This window comes from Petaurus breviceps, unplaced genomic scaffold (genome assembly GCF_028583685.1).
Source record: "Petaurus breviceps papuanus isolate PSGF00001 unplaced genomic scaffold, PetGlider_PUasm1.0 188, whole genome shotgun sequence".
Taxonomy (NCBI): domain Eukaryota; kingdom Metazoa; phylum Chordata; class Mammalia; order Diprotodontia; family Petauridae; genus Petaurus; species Petaurus breviceps.
In genome coordinates this window covers 34,142,301-34,161,003 of record NW_027185804.1, presented here as the reverse complement: position 1 = coordinate 34,161,003, position 18,703 = coordinate 34,142,301, and the positions used below count along the sequence as shown (strand labels likewise).

At 45.2% G+C, this 18,703-nt stretch overlaps 1 protein-coding gene across 1 annotated transcript in view; it reads left to right on the top strand.

Moving 5' to 3' along the window:
* Window positions 1-10,483, top strand: part of ALX4 (ALX homeobox 4) — a 63,872-nt gene extending 53,389 nt beyond the window's left edge. Inside the window, exons 3-4 of the mRNA XM_069091467.1 lie at window positions 2,208-2,336; window positions 3,533-10,483. Coding sequence (XP_068947568.1) covers window positions 2,208-2,336; window positions 3,533-3,859 — 456 coding nt within the window. The 3' untranslated portion in view covers window positions 3,860-10,483. The remainder of the gene's footprint in view (window positions 1-2,207; window positions 2,337-3,532) is intronic.
* Window positions 10,484-18,703: the final 8,220 nt, after the last annotated feature.

Sequence of the window (18,703 nt, the reverse complement as noted above, 5' to 3'; positions counted from 1 at the left end):
CCCTCCTCCCTTCCTTTCCCACCATCCCTCCTCCTTAACCACCATACTAACAGCCTCCTCCCCACACCTGTTTTGCTTCTGCCTCCCCCTCCACATTTTACCTCCTCTTCTCACCTCACCCCCTTAACTCCTGTCCTCTCTTCCCCTGACCACTTGTCTCCTCTCTCCCTCCTCCTCATCCTCCTCCTCCCTAGAGAGACAGTCATGCCCCTACCGCCCTCTGCCCCACTCAGCTGAACAAGCCTTCTTTCCCAAGGCGGTTTCTAGGGTAAGATCTCCATGTGTCAGGGAACCCCCAGCCCCATTCCCCATTCACCCCCATGAGGGACCTGAGTCTCCAGCAAGTGGGAAGGGAAGCTTCAGGGGCTGCTCAGCATTTTCCTCCTTGTCTCTTCGAAAAAGGAAAAAAGCTGCAGCAATATATCTTGATGCCTCTCATCCCCCTCCTCATGCAGCCCCCCCTTGCCTCCCCTCAGCTTCCCCCACATAAACCCTGGGAGGCTGAGGCAGGAGGAGCGGAAAGACTGAGCTAAGCCTGCAGGAAATTAAACATGAAATGAAAACAAGCTTTGGCTATTCCTTCTCTCATCCTGCCCTCCACCCCCCATTCCAGGCCACTGATAAAACGGGATCCAGTTTCTTTGGGAGATGAAGCCTGGCTCTGTGCTCTGGGCCCTGAGGGGTGGGAGGCAGGCTGGGGGACCAGCCTGGGATGTTCATTGCCAGGAAGAGGCAGGGGACAGGACAGGATGGCACTAAGGCCCAAGTGAAACTCTGGGAGCAGAGTCAGGGGAAGCATCAGCGAGAGGGAGCCATGATGGGTGCCTTCAAGAATTTGAAAGTCTTTCTTAGAGAAGAGAGTCAGATGTGTTTTGCTTGGTCCCAAAGGGCAAGGCTACAAATGGAGAAAAGTTACAAAAAGGCATATTTAGTCTAGTTATGGAGGGGATAAGCTTCCTGACTTAGGGTTACTTCCAAAGTGGAATGGAGTACCTTGGGAGGTAGAAAGGTCCCCCTTCCTGGAAATCTTTAAACAAAAGGTGGATGGTCAATTGTCATTCATATTGCAGGGGGGTATAGATTAGGCCAGATCGCCAGACCACTAAGGTCCCTTCCTTCCTATCCTGAGACTCTGTGACTGATGTTCTGGCCTAACTCTGCCTTTCACTAGCCGGCCATGCGACCTTGGATGCATTCCCTAATCTCACAGGGCTGGTACAAGGTTCAGTGAGCTGGGAGATATAGGCAATGCACTTCTGACTGGAATCCCCATTCTGCAGATGAGGAGACTGAGGCCCAAACAGCTGATGTCTGCTGCTTCTCCTCGCCTTTACTATGTCCCCTCCCAAATCCTTTTGCCCTTTTCCTCTATTTTATCCCCCCCTGGATTTGTTCTCTCAGGCAATGTCTCCCTAATCCAAAGGAACCTTTTTAATCAGCTCTGGTTAGATGTGAAAAGCCATTCCTGGACTTGCCGCTGTCCCTTCTCCACTTTCTCCTGCCCATCCCCTAGCTCCCTCCACCCCCAGGGCAGAATCAGAATCACAGTTTCAGGGCTGGCAGAGATCACTGACACCACAGAAGTCACAGGATTCAGAGCTAAAGGACTTTAGAGGTTGTCTCATCCAACCCCCTCCTTGCACTAATGACCGAAACCAAGTCCAGAAGGAGGACGTGACCCACCTGAAATCACCCAGACAGCAAGGAGCAGAGCACACATTTAAAACTCCATATTCTGAGTTCTTTCCATTACAATGATGATGATGGCCAAGATGCATCATCATCGGACATCATTGTCCCATCATCAACAATAACATTTCTATGTCAGATTTGGAGGTTTGCAAACCATTCTCCATATGTCTTTTAATTTCGTCTCCACAACATTTCTTTGGGGTGGGCTGTTACTATCCCCATTTAACAGGTGAGAAAACTGAATCTGAGGGAGGTTAAGTGATTTGCCCAGAATTCCAGAGCTATTGTGTCTGCAGCAGAATTTGAACTCAGGTCTTCCTGAGTCCAAGAGCCAGCCTTCTACCTATTGGACTTCCCGGATCTCTAAAGCTGCTCACAGCTAAACTAGAATGCTCGGAAATGCTTCAAAGGATTAGGGAACTGAGGGACAAGCAGGCTACTGGGCAGGGCCCTCATACCCCAATGCTTAAGGACTCCATCTCTACCCTACTCCCCACACATACCTCTATCCTCAGGTGTGGTTCCAGAACCGAAGGGCAAAATGGAGGAAGAGGGAGAGGTTTGGGCAGATACAACAGGTTCGCACGCACTTCTCTACAGCCTATGAGCTACCCCTCCTCACCAGAGCTGAGAACTATGCCCAGGTGAGTGCTCTGCCCCGGCCCCGGCCCCAGCCCCAGCCCCAGCCCTTCACTCTAAGACTAGGTATCAAGTATTGGAGAGCGAGGACCAGGGTCTTGTCATCATTTCTCCTCTGACCCCTCATTTGCCATCCTTTGGAATAGAGAACTTTTGACATCCTGCCTCCAAGAGAATGGAGGAGAATAAATATTGGGATTATTGGGGGAGGGCGTGGTTGGGATGGAAAATCAGGCTCCTAGGAAGTTTATCTTCAGCCCAAAAGGGATAACAAGTCAGGGAGCTCTGTGACAGATGGTTTGCTGTCTTCTCTCTGTGCCCACAGAACTTTGGGGGGGATCTAGGGGCCAGAACTTGGCTGGGCCTTAGGGAAAGAAATGCTTTTCATTCCCTTTTCCCTTCTCCCGACTTTGTCACCTTTTGGGACATGGGGAGCAGCCTGACTCCTGGCCATCTCACAGAGGAAGCCCCTCTTTTTGGCCTCCTTTCTGTTCCCCCCCCTTGAACCTCCACCCAGCTGTAGCTCTGCGTTGGCCAAAGTGAGTGCCTGGGCTGAGTCTGTACAAGTTAAGAGATAGTGGCCTTCCCACCCCGAGGAGGCTGCCTAGAGAACTTGGCTCCCAGGGAGGGGGAGCCTAAAACCTGGGAGCTTCTGGGAAGCCTGGCGCCTCCAACCTGGCCTACATTCTCCAAAGCCCCCAGGCTCCCAACCCAGATGCTGGGCCTGCTTTCTGCAAAACTAGAAGGTCAGCAAAGTTTGACTTTGGTGTTTCCCAGCTCCCTGCTCTGGGCCCCTTCCCCCTTCCTGGCCCCAGCCTTTCTTTAGATGCCTCTCCTATATCCCATTCCCTTCTCCTATTTTCAGAAGACATTGGTCTCAGCTGGCTGTCAGCTAATAAAATCTTAGTGACCTTAGATGCCATCCCATCCTGCCTCTCTCTAAATACAGAAATCCCCTCAACAACATCCACAACAGGTATCTGAATGACACCAGTTCTTTGTAGACCATAGCTGCCATCCCATGGTCTTCAAGACCCCAAGAGCTCTCTTGGTCTCTCATTGTGGAATTGGGGCCAGATGCAGTGGGGAAGATGTTCCAGTGTTCCTCCAATCGTACGATTCCATTCACCATAACACAAAGGCCCCCCCTGGCTGGTCCTCTAGGAGCCAGTCTGTGATTTCTCTACTTGCTTCTTCCTAGATCCAGAACCCATCTTGGATCGGTAACAATGGAGCAGCTTCACCTGTCCCAGCCTGTGTGGTCCCCTGTGATCCGGTGCCCACCTGCATGTCTCCTCATGCCCATCCCCCTGGTGCCAGTGCCGGTGTCTCTGACTTCCTGAGTGTCTCCGGGGCCAGCAGCCACGTGGGCCAGACACACATGGGCAGCCTGTTTGGGGCCACGGGCCTCAGCCCTGGCCTCAACGCTTATGAGCTCAACAGTGAACCTGACCGGAAGACCTCCAGCATCGCGGCCCTGCGGATGAAGGCCAAAGAGCACAGTGCTGCCATTTCTTGGGCCACATGACAGGGCCCCTCATACTTTCCCCCTACCCCCTTCCCCTGCCTCGGGGCATTGGCCAAGCCCCTGGCCCCCAGGCCAACTGCCAATTCGACTCTCCTCATTGCCCAAGGCCCTGAGAGCCAGGGTAGTTTCAGGAAGTTGGGAGAGCACTTTTAGTTGCCCAAGGTCTGGGCTGATTGAGTCCTCGTGGACTTCCTGATGGGCAAGGGAACAGGCCTGGCCTCCCCTCGCTCTGAGGCTCTTGTCCCACCCGCTCTGGGTAAAAAGGCAGTAGAAAAAGTCCTGTTGTCGAGTTCTGAAGCTTTTCGTCCATTGGAAATGGAGACCATCTCTCCACAGTCTGAGCCCCAGTACCCTCCAACCAGATTCCCGTCCAATCAGGGCCTGACCCAGGAGTGGAGACCATCCCTTCCCATAGCACGAGTGCCTTTTTCTAGAACCTCCTAATGGAATGGTTACTGTACACCAATGAGACATTTCCCACCCACCCCTCCATCTCCCCTTCTCTCCCTGAACTAACACAAGTGCCTGCCTCTGAAACCCAGGGTTACCTGCCTCTCTCTGCTGCTGTCACATTTGCCAAAGCCCAGATTGGGTACTTGACTGAGACTCCCTTAAATTGGATGCCCACTGGGAAGGAGGGGCTGGTGACCTTTGTGGGGCTTTGGGGAGGAGGGGAGGGAGGGAGAAGTCACATCAGCCTTAGGACTGATGGGATAGATTGAGTCAGGGAGCACAGGAGGCTGTGGTGGAGGTTGGGCCAGAAGGATGGACAGACACCCGGGGAGATAGTCTCCCATCTTCCTCCTGTCCAAAATACTGAGTGCTAAGAGTCAAAGGGGGATAAACGGGGGAAAAGAGGAAAACCAGACTCAGGGGATGGGCAAAAGAGGAAAGAGGGATCTCCTTCAGGGCTGGCTCCTCATATGACTGAATCTAAAAGGAAAGGACCTCAGTAAGGAAATGGAAGAGCAAGCTGTTGTGTGTGGAGGGAGTCCCAAGCACAGTAAAAGACTGGTACTGAGTGCAAAGCACAGAGATGGGAGGTGAACCCTGAGGAGAGCAAGGGACAAGTAGGAAGCTGGATCCTCTTCATCCTCATTTCCCAACCTGCCCCAGCTCACAAGTTTGGGAGACAGGAGGGAATGGGGCAGAGTCTGCAGTTACCTCTGCTCCTCAGGCAGCTGAAGCAGCTAGGGCCAGATCCCCTAGAGATGCCAGACACTAGCCCTAGGTCCTCAGGGGAGATAGAGCTGGGTTTTTCAGTGGGAAACTAGAAGGCAAGCTTTACACTCTCTTCTTACTGGTGGGGAGGAGGCACTTTGGAATGGAACCACCAGAGGTCATCTGGTTCCTCCTCTGCTCCAGGCTGTGATGCCCACCAACTATCTCAGAACAATTCCATTCTTTTTCCCTGTTCACATTCTTCCCGCAGCTCATAATTTACTCTGCCAGGACATTCTTTCATCTAGCCCCAATACTTCCCATAAAAGTGGAAATTTACACTCTCCTGATCCCAGATAAAATAGTTATTATCTTCATAATGGCCCTTCTCATACTTGAGGACCTTTCAATGGGCCTCAGCCTTCCCTTTTGGGGGAAAAAGAACCCCCTAACCCTTTAGCCTTTCCTTCGAGCTTCCATGGGAGGAATCCAATGTTTCTGGCTAGGGGAGTGGCTCCTGACTCTTTACTGTGCAATGCTACATGCCCAGGGGCTGGTCCTGTGCAGTCTGATGCCAGGGGCCCTTGGGAGCTAGACAGAGGGACTGATTGTTTCTGTGAATGATTCCTTCCACCTAGGGGCTGAATATAGATAGAACAGACACAGACCATCATCATCAAAACCTGCCAGGCTACTTGTCCAATTCCAATCCCCACCAAGATCTGCTGTTTCAGCTGTACTAACTAGACTCTCTTTCTCCATGCTGGTTCCCCTAATTTAAATCCAAAGCCCTTAAATCCTGGCAAGTCAGGTGTGGAGTCCATTCTGGCTGCTCTCTTTGCATTTAATTTAAGCCAACAAACATTTATTACTGTCTATCAAATATAAGATACTCACAGGAGGGGATCTCAGAGGTCACCCATTCTAACACACTCATTTTTACAGATAAGGAAACTGAGTCCCAGGAGGTGAAGTTACTTGCCCACACAGGTAGCAAATATCAAGTTGGATTGGAACCCACACCCTCAGCCTCTCTCTAAGGATGAGGCTTGATGGGGAAAGAGGTACCACAGAGGCTTAGCTCTCAAGGAGCTGGTGAATATTGGGGTAGCATGAGGAGAGAACAAATTAACTTTTATTATGATACAAAGGATTGTGAGGTCAGTGCAAAGAAGAAACTGGGGCAACGTGACATGAGGTATTTGAGAAAGGAGACATCACTTTCATGGGTCGGGTGTGGGGAACAAGGCAGACAAGGCTTTCTGGAGGATCGAGCATCTAAGTTGGACTTTGAAGGAATGGAGAGGCCTCAGTAGCCAGAGGAGAAGGTGCAGAGCCAGAAGGCGGCAGGATGCCTGGGGAGGGGGCACAGAGAGTTCTCCCCTTTGTTGGAATGCAGCATATATGGAAGGGAATAGTTGGAGATAAAGGCTCTCTTGGGGAAACTGAGCCCCTCTCGCCCTTTGGAATACAGCTCCCTGCCCCAGTTGGAGACACAGGAATGTTGACTATATCCTTTTCCTGGTCTCCTGGTTAGGATCATAGAGGAAGGCAATTATGACTCTGATCTGACCTAAGGATCGTATTCATTGAAAAGCCCCACAAATGGTACTCACTGGACTCACTCCCTTCTCTTCCCCCACCCCCACCCCAAGCCAGGAATGGTGGGTCAGCTCCTTTGAGGTTCAGGTCCTCATACGTAGGATCATAGATACAGAGTTAGAAGGCACCTCAGAGTCCAACTCTCCACCCCATTTTACAGATGAGGAAACTGAGGCCCATGGAAGTTAGGAGACTTGGCCAAGGTCACACAGGTAATAAGAGTCAGATTAGACCCATCTGACTCCAAATCTAGCACTCATGCTACCTGTACAAAACTCATCAGAATCCAGGTGCGAGGAGATCCATTCCTCCTAATCCGTCCATGAGGGAAATGTGTGCCTGAGGATCTCCATGGACGAATGGGGAATCTGGGGCAGAGTGAGGTAAAGGGACTCACCCAAGATTACTCCCCAAAGGCAAAATGAAGACAGAACCTCCAATCTCCCTGTTTGTTGCCTTGTGATCTCATTGCCTGTTGGGCAATGACTGAATCCCCAAGAAATGAGTCAGAAAACGAGGGTTGGAGAAGGGAAGGAGGAGCAGAAGTTGGCCCTTCAGTGGGTGCAGCCTCAGAACTGATCTTTGCTGAGGTGAAAAGTGTCTCTTTGACTCTCTGGGATTAAGTGTTCTTGGACCTGCTCTTGAGCAATGGCCTGTTCAAGGAGCTTGGAAAGATTCCACTTCCAGACTCGAGTCACTGAAAGGGAGTAACACCCTTTCTGATCCTCCTTCCTCCCATACTCCTTTTGAATTAGAAAAACATGGTCACCTGGAAGGGAATAGAGGGACTTTCAATGGACTTTTGTTATCTCAGCAAGATCGCAGGAATTAGAGCTGGGGGAGACTAAGGAATCACCTGGTCCAATTCCCTCATTTTATAGATGAGAAAGTGGAGTTCTGGAAATGGGCAATGACTTGCCCAAGGTCACTCAACAAATAAGTAGCAGCACTGGGGTATGACCCGAAGGTCTCTACCTCCAAATCAGGGGAAGGATGTTTCAAAGGGATGACATCAGAAATATTCCCAGAAGAAAAGATCAGGGAAATTCCAGCATCAAGAAACCCAAGGAGATTGATTCATCAGGTGATTCATCAGACAGATTCATCAGACCCCTGTAAGTCAATTCCCTTCCCTTGTTAGGAGCCTAGAGTGCACTTGCCAGTCCAAATAGGGATCTTCTGATTCTTTCAAAGATCCTGGGGCTACAAGTTTCACTAACTCCTGCTGCAGCCCTTCAGAGTCTGGGAAGCCTTTTCTAGAACTCAGTGGGTGAGGAAGAATCCATACAGAGGAGCAGATGCCAATGACTGTATGCTCTAGTTGTCATTCAAGACTGCAAAAATCTCCCCCTCAATCTTGCTCATCTCTTCTCCCTTCATTCAGAGTCTTCTCTCTAAGAAGGTAGGTTTGGTCCATGGGTCCCACTTCACTGGGGTAACTGGGCTCTGGTCCTCTAATTCCTAGGGCAGAGGGAAACAGGAAGCTAGCAGAGTCACCCCACATCTTAGGGCTCCTTTTCTTCTCTCTCAGTGGGGATCAGAAATAACTCTGATGAAGAGTGGGTGATTAGGATGGTTAGTTTGGTAATTGTTACACCAAGAGTTTGACCAGAAGCGATCCATTGTCTTTAGCTTAGCCCAGAATAGGACCTAAGGAATAAGGAAGGAAGTCACAACTCAACCAAAATGCATCCTCCAGTAAGAAGTAAGGGACAGCGGCTGGACCTCACTGAGGGGCCAAGGCTCATCTCTGCATGGTGGGGCTCCCCTAGAGCTAACCCCATCTCAATGTCCAAATTTAAAAATAAGAGAGCTGTTTCCATATAGAATGAAGCTCTTTGAGAAGGGTTCCCCCTCCATCAAGGTGGGAAGCTGGGGGGTATTTTAAATAAGGTCCTTGTTCAGGCCTGAATTGACCTAGAAAACCTGTAAGGTCCTTTCTAAATGTGACCTTCCTGGACTCTTGTGTTCTTCTTCTGACTAGGCTGGGCAGGGCACTGCCACTTGAAGTTTTAAGACTAAGCTGTCATCTTTTCTGGCCCAGATGAGGGTGGATATTGGAGAATCCAGACAGAAAGCAATAAGAAGGAGGATGGGTGGGAAGAATGGCAAAGCCTGAGTTTGAATGACTCCCAAGGATGGCTGCTTTCATTTTAACTTGGCTCTGAGGGCTGGGAAATATATTCCCCAGTGTCTATGACCCCCGGGATCCAAGGTATAATGAACAGAGGTGTGGGAGGACCAAGGAGAAATGAATGGTGAAGTATGTCCCTATCAATAATCTCCACATCTAATTTAGACTTTTCCTACCTCTCTACCCCCCATGGTAGGGCAGTGATTCCATCCACTGACTCTGCCAATCTACTGAATCTGTTCAGTACGCTATTCTCACAAAGACATGGCCACAGAGATTGGGGGAAGTGGCCTGTAAAACACCTCTGTTTTTCAACTGTTTGCTTGCCTCCATACCCTGTAGTCAGAGCAACCGAGCCATGCCAACTTGGGGATAATGGTTTGGGAAATGAGACTCTGAAGAACGTCCATGGCCAATCAGCTTGGATATTACAAAAATATATGAGCTGATCATTGGGGACATTCACCCACCCCGTGCTGGTCAGCTGCCAACCCTACTATGCTGTCTCATCTACCATTCTTGTCCATTTCTTTCCTTGAACTTTCCACAGAGGGTCTAGTCAACTCCCTGGAAACCTTCCTTTGGTTCTTTTGATATTTCAAAAATGCCAATGTAGCATTTGGTTCCTCTGTCCTCCACTCACACTCACCAGCCTCCTTTTTGTGTCATCCCTGCTTTTTCCTCCCTTACCACTTGCAAGCCATTGTCGGTAATGTGTTGCAGCCTACCCACCAAACATCTTTCCAGTGCCCTTTGATCATAGGATTTGGAACTGAAAATGACCTCAGAGGTTATCTGGCCCAACTCCTTCATTTTAAAGATGAGGAGAAAACAGAAGCAACTAAAACCAAGGTTGTTGGCTGCAAAGCTGGGGTTCAAATCCCAGCTGACTTTAGGTCCGGTGTTCTTCCTGAAATTTGTCACAGATGATCAAAAGAAGGGGGAAAAATCCTGAAGAAATTCCTTCCTCCTTCCTGCAATTCCCATCAACATCTATAACTCTTGATAGAGGGTGCCATGGGGAAGACAAGCATTTCCAATGTACTTCGAGGGCTCTGTTGGCCAAACCGTTTCCCCTGCCCTACCCCCAACAGCCCACTTTGATCCTCCCCTAGTCCCCTTCACATACATCTGTAGAACTAGGACTTTGTACTACTGATTTTGAAGGACAGTTTTCAATGTCTAATAATGTATCTGTTTGGGTGTGCAGTGGTTGGAAGAGCTGGAGAGAGGAAGAAACACAAACCTCAGCCAGCACTATCGTTCTTATTGTAAGATATTTTAACCTTGTATAAACGCAAACTTTCCTTTTGCTTAATGGCCTGGGGTGGAATATTAAATATATATTATATAATATTAAAAAGTCTGTAAAATACATGGAAGAAGAAAAGCAAGAAAAATACTCCAAAACAAAAACCACCCAAAACACCCAAGGTTGACTCCATAAAGTTTTATTGCCTTATACCACCGTGTACTAGAAGTTCAATGCCGCAAAATATTAAGAAGAAACATGTTCTTGCCTTTGGTTTATTTCCTTGAAAGTAAGTTATTGCACTTACATAATTTGGGGAGGGGGGACGTCTGGAGAAAGGGGCTTCAGGATGTGTTCTGGGACAAAATGGAGAGTAGGAGCAGCTGGGCTTTCCCAGAGTCTCCCGTCCCTGGACGCTGGCCCAAATGATTTGCTTGGTGGTTGTTTGCAATAAACTTCTCCTCTCTCCTCCCAACTGGAATCTGTCTGTTTTGTTCCCAACTTGTGACATGTGAAATGTAATCGGAGGGGGCCTCGGAAATCTCACGTTAATTGAAGTCGGCAAAAAATACTAACAGTGCCCTTTTGAACTGCTGACACAGTACAGAATGGATTACCCAGGGCTAGATTAACAACAGGTGGCAGGGGACAGCCCCCCCCTCCCCTTTACAAAGAGGTAGTTGAGGAGCTGGGGCATGGGCTCCGATGCTTCCCTCCCCCAGCTTATCCCAGAGGAGGGGCCTGGGTGACCAGCCAGCAGGCCTGTGGGCCCTCCACCTCTCCCCCACCTCCCACCAATCTCAGGCCTCGAAAGAAGGCAAAGTAACCTTTTATTCTCCCCTTCCCTGCTCATGCTTGCTGGAGGATCTCAGAGGGAGAAACTCAGCATGGTAAACCAGTATCTCCTACAGGCCTTCAGAATCCCTGCAGAGGTGAAATAGCTTCATGGGGGCCTTGTCCCAGATACTGGTAAAGGAGGGAGTGGAAGTCTTTCTTTTTCCTTTCAATTAGCATTTCTGAATCATTTTTCAGGTACAGGGAACCACGCTAGGTGATGGGGACACACTTTACTTGTAGAAACAACATGTATACAATTAAATAAATACAAAATATTTACAAAAATGAGTACAAAATGCTTCAGAGAGGGGAGCAATGTCAGGTGGGGAAACTGAGGCATAGAGCTGCATTGGCATAGAAGATTTTCTAGTCCATATGGAAATATGTCAAAATGGTGAAGCAGCAAGTCTCAAAGCCTCCCTCGAGAAGGATCCAGCCTTGAACTGGTCGACTGAGGAACTAGTCTTGTTTAGAGAGAGACATTATTTTCCCTCTTAAAAGCACTGTGAGTCTGGTGTGAGGCTTTCTCCCCATCCCAGGGTACTGCAGATTCCTCCTGATAATTTAGAATGAGGGTGACATCAGGCAGAATCTGGAATCTGGTATCTCTGGGGATGGCATGCGTTCACGCTCAAGATGGGCTCTCTCCAATTCCATGGAAGATAGCTTAGAACATGGAGCACAGAGATGATGTTAGAGCCAGCAGACACCTTAGAATAGAGAATGTTGGAGCAAGAAGGGACCTTCAGAGTCACCAGGTTCAACCCGGAATTGGCTAGATTGGGAAGTAAAGGCCCATTGAAGTTAATGTGACTTGTCTGAGGTCACTCAGCCAATTAACTGCAGAGATTGGGTATGAACCCAGGTCTCCTGACTCCTGGTCCTGTACACTGGATTAGACAGGAATAACAGCCACAGTAGAAAGGGATCTCAGAGGCCATCCAGTCAAGTCCAGAATGAGTCCAGAATCCCTTCGACAGAATCACCCCAAAGGGGTCATTCATCATCTACTTTAATAATCTAGCAATGGCAGGGGGTGGGGTCTGAGCTTTCAGGGGACATATCATCCTCCTTCTGAACCATTCAAGTCATCACTCAGTCATTCAACAAGAACCACTCAGGAGCTGACTCCTGGCCTTGGTTCTGCCCTCAAAGCGGGGGCACATCAAGCTTGCTCCCCCTTCCATGTGGCAGCCCTTCAAATATCTGAAGACAGGTCCTGGCTCAGTCTTTTCTTCTCCAGGTTAAAAATACCCCTGCTTTCTTTACCCAGTCTTCATGTGGAGTGCTCTCCTCGCCATCTCCTGGGTCTTCTCCAGCTTGTCTCTGCTCTTGATAAATATGGCACCCAGAGATGAATGTGGTCTAACGAGGACAGAGTACGGAGGAACCCTTCTCCGCATATAAGACCTCTCACAACAGATATTTTTTCAGCTGCTATCTCACACTGTTGATTGATATCAAGCTTGCAATCCATCAGGACCCCCAGACTTCTTTCCTGGGAACGATAGTCTAGCTATGCCTTCTCCTCCTTCTCTGCCCCCACTTCGAGCCTTCTGGACTTTTTTAAAAATCCAAGTAGAAAAATTCTCATTCACCCCTATTAATTCCTCATTCATTGGGTTTGACCCATTGTTCTAGCTCTTTGAAATGGTTTTGTGTCCTGATTCTAATTCATTGTGGCAACTTCTACCACCCACAAATTCAATAAGCCTCTGGTTTCTATGGTTTAAGTCAAGGCACTGACAGAAATACCAAAAACACAAAATCAAAGGAAGGTCCTTGGGAGATTCTATCAGAGGCTCCCTCTAACTTGACATTGACCCGATAATGAAGAACCAGCACCTTCCCTTAAAGCAATCAGACTCTGATGCTTATCAGCTGCACAAAGCCTGGCCCCTCTCTGTTTGCTCATCTGTCTCTTCATACTCAAAATCTTTGATTATATTCCATGTACCAGTCAGATCATGACTGAGGATTACTTACACCAACCTGTTAGAGGAAGGTTAGTCAGGGGAGAAAAGTGGGCAGAGACAGCAGGAAGGACCTGAAGGCTTTTATTCCCACTCCCTCTACTGCCCTGGTCTGGCTCCTTGGGGATCATCCAGGTACGAACTCTGTTGTTATTGAGTCTTTTCAGTCATGTCCAATTCTTATTGACCCCATTTGGAGTTTTCTTGGCAAAAGTACTGGAGCGCTTTGCCATTTCCTTCTTCAGCTCATTTTACAGACGAGGAAAATGAGGCAAACAGGGTTAAGTGACTTGCCCAGGGTCACACAGCTAAGAAGTATCTGAGGCTGGATTTGAACTCTGGAAGATGAGTCTTCCTGGCTTCGGGCCATTGCACCAACCATCACTCCAACTGCTGCGGGCAACGATTTCTCATCATTGCCCAAATCCTAGGGATGAAAACCTGGAGGAGCTAGGAAGTGAAAGACAGATCAGGAACACACTGGGCCCCCACAGCACCAAGACCCCAGCAGATAGGGGTGAGAAAGCTAATGGGATTTAGAGTGGGAAAGGGCACTAGAGATCATGTTGTAGACCCCCTAATTTTACAAATGAGGAAACTGAGATCCAGGGAGTTAAAGTGACCTACCCAAAGTGATACATAGTATTGCAGATTTAGAACAGGAATTTGAGAGGCCATTAGTCTACCCTGATTACCCTATTTTACCGAGAAGGAAACTGAGACCTAGAGAGGGGGAATTGCTTGGCTGGCTAGGATCCAAAACTAGGAACCTGAGACTTGAGTTTGAATCCTTCCTCAGATACTAATTTTATGACCTTTTGTCCCTTAACCCTTCTAAGTTTTAGTTTCTTTTTCAGTAAAATGAGGGGATTGGATTTTTCTCTCTTAAACTCCTTCTAGGTTTAAATAGGTCTCATGACCCACTACATCCCCTTTTTTCTGCTTCAGCACCTGCATTCCTGCAATGGGGGAAAGGGGACCCTGAAGCTTTCCCACCTGAGAGGGAAAGGATCCAGGCTGACCCCTTTGCTAACCCTGAGGGCTCCTAGGCTCATGCTTAGTCTGAGAAGGGAGAGATTAGGCATTTGTTGGTATGATCAAAAGATCATCAACCATTGGGAACAGAGTGGTTCAAATTCCCCTGCCTCATGGCCTTGGGTGTCACTTAGTACCCCCAGGTCTCAGTTATCTCGTCTGTAAAAGGGTAAGTGGGGGTTGGGGGAGGATTTGGACAAAATGGTCTCCAAGGTCTTTCAATTTTCAAAGCTAGACAAGGCTAGATCAAAGGGGTGCAGAGGTAAGATAACAGTGGAGAGACCATAGGAAACAGGCAAACACTCTACCAGAAAGACCATCAACATCTTTGCTTTGAGGAAAGCCAGACTAAACGACAAATTAGGCCTTTCTCCTCTACCTTAGGATGCTTCAACTCAAGGCCAATCCAGTCTGGGCTGGCAGAAGTCTGGAATCAGTTGTAGGGTGCTGAGGGTCCTTCTGGGGGACAGCTTAGGTTTGATATGGGCACCTAAGCGTCACAGTAGATAGAGTGTTAGGCCTGAAGTAATAAAGACTGATCTTCATGAGTTCAAATCTGGGCTCAGACACTTACTTAACCCTGCTTGCCTCAGTTTCCTCATCTGTAAAATGAGCTGGAGAAGGAAATGGTGAACTCCAGTATCTTTGCCAAGAAAACCCCAAATGGGGTCACAAAAAGTTGGATACCACTGAACAACGAGAGTTCCTTTGTATGTCTTGGCAGGTACCCTCCAAATATTTTATGTCGTTATTTTAAGTAGACTTTATCACTTCCTGCTGGATTGTGTTATAATATACAGAAATGCTAATGATTTATGTGGGTTTATTTTATATGCTGCAACTTTGCTGAGGTTAATTGTCTTCGTTTTTTAGTACTCTTTGGGTTTTTCTAAATAAACCATCATATCATCTGCAAAAAGTAAAAATTTGATTTCCTCTTCAATCATACTTATTCCCTCGATTTCTTTTTCTTGTCTTATTGTTATAACTGGTATTTCTAGTACTCTGTTGAATAGTAATGGTGATAATGACCATCTTTTCTCTAGTCCTGATCTTATTGGAAAGGCTCATAGGCATTACAGAGAGTTCTGGCTCTTGATTCTGGATAGATACTACTTATCATATTAAGGAAAGATCCATTTATTTTTATTTTTATTTTTTTGCTTTTTGGAGGGCAATTGGGGTTAAGTAACTTGCCCAAGGTTACACAGCTAGTTTTTTTTTGTGTGGGTGTTAAGTGTCTGAGGCCGGAACTGAACTCAGGTCCTCCTGACTCCAGGGATGGCGCTTTACTCACTGCGCCACCTAGCCGCCCCAAGATCCATTTATTGTTATGCTTTCTAGTGACTTTTAACAGGAATAAGTGTTTTGTCAAAAGTTTTTTTCTGCATATATCTATGCAACCAATTTCTATTGTCCTTTTTATTAATATAGTCAATTATGTTTATAATTTTCTTAATATTGAACTAACTCTACATCATTGGTATAAATACAGACCAGCAATAGATTATAATATTTGTGATACATCGCCACAGTCTTTTTGCTGATGTTTTATTTAAAATTTTTGCATTAATATCCACTAAGGATATTGGTCTATTGTGTTCTTTATCTATTTTGACTTTGCCTGGTTAAGGTATCAAGACACAGAAGGAATTTGGTGGGATCACTTCTTTTCATATTTTTAAATTTTGTGTAGTAATGGAATTATTTGTTCTTTTGAAGTGATAGAATTCACTTGCAAATCCATTTAATTCTGTTTTTCCCCCTTTGGGTGTTCATTTGTGGTTTCAATATCTTTTTCTAAAACTGTGTTCCAACTTACATTTTTTGTGTGTGTGAGTCCAGGCATTTTATTGTAACTATTCATCCTTTTCATTTAGACTGTCAGTTTTATTGTCATATAGTTGGGCAAAATAGTTCCTAATGATTTTTTTTATTCTTAATTTGTTGTGAATTTACTTCTTTCTTTCTTGAGACTGGTAATATGGTTTTCTTCTTTTTAAAAATCATGTTAGCTAATGATTTACCTATTTTTTAATTTTTTTTAAACCTGATCCTAGTTTTATGTGTTAGTTTTTTTTCTATCAATTTTGTTTATCTCCTTTTCAATTTTCCAGATTTCTATTTTGGTATTTAATTGAATGTCTTTAGTTTATTTGTTTTCTGGTTGTTGTGTTTTTCCACTTGCATGCCCAATAATTATTTAAAGATATAAATTTTCCCAATGTCCTCCTTTGGCTATATCCCACAAATTTTGGTATATTTCCTAATCATGGTCATTATTTTTTTTCCAAAATTATTGAATCTAAGATTTGTTCTTTGACCTACTCACTTTTTGGTATTATATATTTAGTCTCCAATTGATTTTAAATCTTTGCTTCAAAGGCCCTTTATTAAATATAATTGATATTGCATAGGATCTCTAAAAGATGCGTTTGATATTTTTTGCTTTTCTGCATTTGTTTATAAGATGTTTTTATGACCAAATATATAATCAATTTTTGTGAATTTTAGCTGCCTGTTCAGCAAAGAAATAGGCATACTTCTTTCTGTTCCCATTCAATAATCTCCAGTGGTTTATCATATCTAGCTTTTCTAAAATTCTGTTCAGGTTCTTCCTTTGTTTACTATTTATTTTTGGTTAGATTTATAAAGATCTGACAGTGATAAATCAAGATCCCCCATTGCTAAAATTTTTCTCTTTATTTTCCTTTAAGAATTCAGGTGCTCAGAGGGTAGCTAGGTGGCACAGTGAATAGAGCACTGGCCCTGGAGTCAGGAGAACCTGAGTTCAAATCTGCCCTCAGACACTTAACACTTAACTAGTCATGTGACCTTAGGCAAGTCACTTAACCCCAACTGCCCTCTAAAAAGCAAAAAAAACCCAAACAAACAAATAAAAAAAATTCAGGTGCTATGCCAATTGTTGCATATGTATGTAGTTTTGATATTTATTTGTTATCTATAAAATCTTTTAGTAAAATGTAATTTCCCTGCTTATTTCCTTTAATTACTTCTATTTCTGTTTTTGCTTTGGCTGAGATCGTGATTGCTAACCCTGGCCTTTTTTTTTTTAACTTTACCTGAAACATAATAGGTTTTGCTTATTTGAAAGCCACTTATTTGAATTCTATGTGTATTTTTCTGTTTCAGGTGTGTTTTTTGTAAATGACATACTGTTAGATTCTGGTTTCTAACCCATTCTGCAATTCTCTTTCATTTTATGGATGAATTCATGTCGTTCACATTCACAGTTATGATTGTTAATTGTGTATTTCTCTCAGTCTTATTGTCTTATATTTATCCTTCTCTGTTTCCCACTCCCTCTTCGAGAGTTTTTTTTTTTGCTTAAGACTCATCTCTCTCTCAATTTATCCTCCATCTTATTCTCCTCTCCCCTCCTCCTCTTTCCCTCCTGTTTCTCTGTTCAGTGAAATGTATTTCTGTACTCAATTCTGTGTGTGTGACATGTGTATTTTCTCCTTCTTCAATCAGTTCTGAAGATAGTGAGGTTCAAATGATGCTTGCTCCCAGCATAATTCCTTGCTTTTATGGTCTTCTAATTATAGCCCAATTCCCTTCCTTCCTTTCTTTACCTGCACCTCCCCTCATATATAATCAATTTTTGTGAATTTTAGCTGCCTGTTCAGCAAAGAAATAGGCATACTTCTTTCTGTTCCCATTCAATAATCTCCAGTGGTTTATCATATCTAGCTTTTCTAAAATTCTGTTCAGGTTCTTCCTTTGTTTACTATTTATTTTTGGTTAGATTTATAAAGATCTGACAGTGATAAATCAAGATCCCCCATTGTCAAAATTTTTCTCTTTATTTTTCTTTAAGAATTCAGGTGCTCAGGGGGTAGCTAGGTGGCACAGTGAATAGAGCACTGGCCCTGGAGTCAGGAGACTTTACCCTTTCCTTTCCATTCTTCTTTTAAGATCATCAAAATTCAATACAACCATCTTTAGGTCTAGTATCTAATTAGAAGTCCTCTATGACCCATGCTGGTGATAGAGTTGTGATCATATTATCTCAGTGTATTAATATTATCATATATTTTCTTCCCCATATATAAAGTTTATCCTTCTTTAGTTCCTTATGACTACTCACTCATGTTTGTCTTTTTATGTTACTCTTGATTCTCATGTTTGTATTTCAGATTTTTTACTCAAACCTGCTTTTTTCATGAGGAATGCTTAGAAGTTCTCTATTTCATTAAATATCCATTTTTTTTCTCCCTGTAGCATCATACTCTGTTGATGGATAAGTTATTCTTGGTTATGAGCCTAGATCTTTTGTCAGCTGAAATATGGCATTCCAAGCTCTCTATTCCTTTGTAATGGGGGTGCTAAATATTGTATAATTCTAACTTTGACTCCTCAGCATTTGAATGATATGTCTGTCTACTCACAATATTTGTTTTCTTTAATTTAGAAGTTCTGGACCTAGGAAATAGTATTCCTGGGAGTTCTCATTTTAGGGCTTCTTTCAGGAGGTGGATTCTTTCTATTTCTACCTTGCCCTCTGTTTCTAAGTGACCTGAGTAGTTTTCTTTTATGATTTCTTGAAATATGATGTCTAGATGTCCTTTTTTTTCTTTTATATGGCTTTTGGGTACTTTAGTGATTATTTAATGATCTTTCTTTGATCTGCTTTCCAAGTCAGTTGTTTTTACCACGAGACATCTTGCATTTTGGGTCTACGTGACATTTTGTCACTTAGTGTCCCTGGTGGAAAGTTCTGACAGATTGCCACTAAATTTGATCAATATCAGCTAGCTGGGATGTGCTGCCAGTTCCGTGACAGAACTGTAAACTACTCTTTGGTTTAAAATTCCTAACCTGGTTAT